The sequence below is a fragment of the Alligator sinensis genome, unplaced genomic scaffold (assembly GCF_000455745.1).
Source record: "Alligator sinensis unplaced genomic scaffold, ASM45574v1 scaffold1296_1, whole genome shotgun sequence".
In the NCBI taxonomy this organism is placed as follows: Eukaryota; Metazoa; Chordata; order Crocodylia; family Alligatoridae; genus Alligator; species Alligator sinensis.
Window position 1 is genome coordinate 563,841 of NW_005842865.1, and position 4,044 is coordinate 567,884.

Consider the following 4,044-nt stretch of genomic DNA (forward strand, 5'->3'; position numbering starts at 1 on the left):
GGACAGACCAGGGCCGGAGGGTGAGGACTGTCAGCCACTCCTAAAAGCACTCGCAGGATTAACCAGACTACAAGACGAAGCATTTCCTAAAGGCAGTTCTCAAAGGAGATTTGCCCTGGCTGGCTGCGTGGCAGGGGAGCGGTAGCAGAGTGCCACGGCTCGAGAGGGGTGAGTTTGAGCTCTTTTCTGGGCTTGTGCCAAAAGCTGCCTGCAGTCCACCCAGCTGCAAACAGGCACCTGCTCACTGGGGCTGCAGAGTCCAAGGTGGCTGGACGCGATGCTGTCCACGGTGCTTTCTAGCCTGCCGCCGGAGGCAAAACCTGGTGCATCGCAGCCACGCCAGTCCAATGGGCTGCGAGGCTCCCGCGGACCACCGACCGCTTTGGCGGTGCAGCAGGGTGGTAGGCGTGGAGAGCAGGTAGCCCCATTGTGGCCTGGGCTGGCTTGAGGCATCGAGGCAAAGGTGAGCGCGTAACACTTGCCCTTTCAGGTCCCAGTGTCGTTCGAGGACATCTGCGTCTCCTTCGCTCGGGGGCAGTGGGAGATGCTGGCGGAATGGCAGAGGGAGCTGTACTGGGATGTGATGGTGGAGAGCTACCAGACACTGGTGTCGCTGGGTAAGTGATGGAGCGCGATGGACGTGGCTTGAGGTTTCCACCCCTTGAATTGCTGGCGGCAGCTCTCGGCTTGGCAGCCCTGGAAACCAGGCCTTTAAATAGGGGTCGAGGCACCGGGTTGAGACTCGTGAGACCCGGGCTCTGTTCTCACCTCTGGCACTGGGGGAGCTTGGGGGAATCGTAGAAGTGGAGGTGGGGGTTCCCCCTCTGTGCTGAGAGCGCCTTCTAGCCCTGCTTTTTATCAAGGGTAGTAAGAGCTCTTGGGGCTCAGCACGCTGGGCACTGCAGTCCCTGCTCCTTGCACGCTCGTGTCTTTGGTTTTGCCCAGACAAGCGGCCAGGTCACCGCCGTGAGTAGCCCTGGGTCATTATCCTTGTGGCAAAAGTGGCTTCTCCCTTGCCAACGGCCCAAAAACTTTGTGATGCACATATTTAAAAAAAAGGAAAAGCCCAGTCTAAAACAGATGCCTTCGCAATGCCCCGTTGCTCTCTGCAACGTTGGCAGTACCCCGCTGCGGTCCCTGCAGGCTCAGGGTGCGGGGTTTTTTGGTCTCTTTTGCCACCAGGATGGGGATGTTACCTGGGAACTTCACAAAGTGGACAAAGGTGCAGCTTTGCTTGCCTTGTCATGCAGCTGTTTGACCCCCAGTGCCAGCAGCAGTAAAACGTGTCCTGTCACAGATGCGGGTAATGGGAGCACTGGGACTTGCCGTAATGAGGGTTTAGGAATCGTTTGGATCGGATCAAAGCCCTCATGCTCTGGGGCAAAAGCCACCCTTTAATTTTTGGCAGCGAGGAAGAAATTTGCCCTGCAGGCTTAGACTCCTAGAGCTGGGAGGGACCTTGGGGATCATGAATGCAGAAGGCTGCCCCGAAACCATCCGTGCCCCGTGCTTCTCTGGCCTCTTCTTGAGGCTTGGTCTTCCACGCATAGAATAAAGGCTGGGCTCCTCTCGCTGCCTGTTAGTGGTTGCTGTTGAAAATAGTGTTGGATTCAGTCCAGCAATTGCTGCGTTCCTGTTAAAGCAAAGCCAGTATGGAAGTGGGAAGCACAGTCGGTGCTGTGGTGGTATATTTATGAGAGCTGGGAAGGGGCTAGGTGATACTCCCGGAGCCAAAGGGGAATCTGTGTCAGAGCTGGGCAATAGTGCAGAGCGGGGCCTGAGCCCCAGTCCTATGTTCAGACCACATCACAGACGAGGAGGGTGGAAGGGACCTCAGGAGTCACATCTAGTCCAACCCCCTGCTCCAAGCAGGATCATCCCCAACTACATCATCCCAGCCAAGGCTTTGTCTACCTGGGTCTTAAACACCTCCAGGGATGGAGACTGCACCACCTCTCTGGGCAGAGAGTGCTTCACCACCCTCCTTGGGAGAAAGTTTTTCCTAATCTCCAACCTCAACTTCCCTTGCTGCAGCCTGAGCCCATTGCTCCTTGTCCTGTCATCTGCTCCTACTGAGAGCAGTGTGAGCTCATCTGCCCCCACTGCCTCCCCGCAGGGAGGTGAAGGCTGCTGTTCAATCCCCCTCGGTCTTCTCTTCTGCAGACTATAAACCAGCCTATGTCCATCAGCCTCTCCTCACCAGTCCTGTCCCCCAGCCCTCAACCATTTTCATTCCCCTCCACAGGACTCTTTCCAACGTGTCCACATCCTTTCTGTGGTGGGGGGCCCACAGCTTGACACAGGACTCCAGATGGGGCTTCCTAGTGCTGAACAGAGGGGAAGAATCACTTCCCTGGACCTACTGGCACCGCTCCTACCAATGCAGCCCGGGATGCCAGTGGCCTTCTCTGCAACAAGGGCACACTGCTGGCTCCTGTTCAGCTTCTTGTCCCCTGTCCCCACCAGGTCCTTTCCTGCAGAGCTGCTGCTCATCCATTTGGTCCCCATGGTGCAGTGGAAAGCCAGCATCTCTCCTAAGGGAGCGGGAGACTTTCTGTACAGCCTTTTGCTGGATGACACAACGATGCAGTGGCAGGCTCTGATTGTCTCTGCTGGTTTGTAACGTGCAGGTTGTGACGCTCCGAAACCCAAGATCCTGCTGCTGATGGAAGAAAAAGGAAAGCCTTATGCAGAGGACGCTGCTGAGCGAGCTGGCAGAGATCTTGATTGTGCATCTGCAGGTGAGGGCCTGAGATCACTGCAGGTGGAGAGGAGGAGAGGCTGGAAGGACTGGGCTGGTTCAGTCTGGAGAAAGAAGACTTGTTGGTGGGGGGTCCTGAAGGCTGGTTATAAAGTTGGTGATAAACTATTTTCTGTGTCACCGGGGACAGGACAAGAAGCAATGGGCTTTAAATTGCAACAAGGGAGGTTCAGGTTGGATATTATGGAGACCTTTCTAACCCTGAGGGTGGTCCAACACTGCGACGGGTACCTAGAGAGGTGGTGAAACCTCCCTTCTTGGAGGTTTGTAGGAGCAGGTTACACAACCACGTGGCTAGGATAGTTCAGAGAGGGGTGATCCCGCCTGAGCAGGGGGTTGCACTGATGACTTCCAGCCTTGTTCTTCTGTGCTTCTCTGAGAAGAAATGCCACAGGATTTAAGTAGAAGGGGTCAAAATATTTCAGAAGAAAAGATGAGCTTGTTGAAATGTGGCCGTTTGTGGGAAACTTGTGTCTTTATTCCATTGTGCTCCAAGTTTTCGGTAATGAAAATGGAAATTCCTTGGCAAAGGAAGGAAATTCCTTGGCACAGGCTTGGCAAAATTTTCTACTAGCCCCGAACATGAGCTCATTTTGAACCTAAGGGAATGGAAACAGTTTGAAAATCCCTTGGAGAGAAAAAATGTTTAAATTTTTAAGTAGCAAGCTTGCTTAAAAACATCGCGTTTGGTTGCTCCAACCCAGAAAAGACAGTGGCCGTTTCGCTCGTGCCCTGCTCTACAGCTGTAGCTTTGCTCAAACACAGACACTTTTGTCCTTGTTTTCCTCGACGTGCGTGGCAGCGACCTTCTCTGCAAACTGCGCTGGCTTCCTTTTAGGAGGAAAAAAATGAATGTGGCCCTACGGTGAGACTACGTCCCATGGGAGATGCTCTGCAGTCCAAAGCATCTGTGGTTGAGAGCACAGACGTGTATGTTCCCACTGCGGCCAGTGTCCTCCCACTTCCTATCGGGTCTGTGACCGCGGAGCCGTCCCGAGCCCTGCATCTCCTCTTCAGTGACGGTGCAAACAGCTGTCATTCCTCAAGCTCGGAGCTCTTCACCCCTCTCAAGTTATCCTCGTGCTCAGTCCCTCCTTAGGGATTTCCTCCTTCCTTGCTCTCCCCTGGGTCTCCTTGTGGTCTGTTAGTAGCTTTCCAGCAAGGACGTGTCCCAAATAATGACAATTCAGGGGAACTTTCCAATAAAAAGTTTTTGTTGGGCAACACCAACTTGTCCAAACCCAGAACTTGTTACGGGAACACGCTTACAGATTTGTAGGGAA

General features: G+C 54.1%; 1 protein-coding gene across 1 annotated transcript in view; it reads left to right on the forward strand.

The window, feature by feature from the left end:
* The first annotated feature begins 544 nt into the window (after nt 1-544).
* The window catches only part of LOC102385069 (zinc finger protein 271-like), a 6,850-nt gene continuing 3,350 nt past the window's right edge, over nt 545-4,044 (forward strand). Inside the window, exons 1-2 of the mRNA XM_025191864.1 lie at nt 545-617; nt 2,631-2,741. Of these exons, the coding sequence (XP_025047649.1) occupies nt 545-617; nt 2,631-2,741 (184 nt within the window). The remainder of the gene's footprint in view (nt 618-2,630; nt 2,742-4,044) is intronic.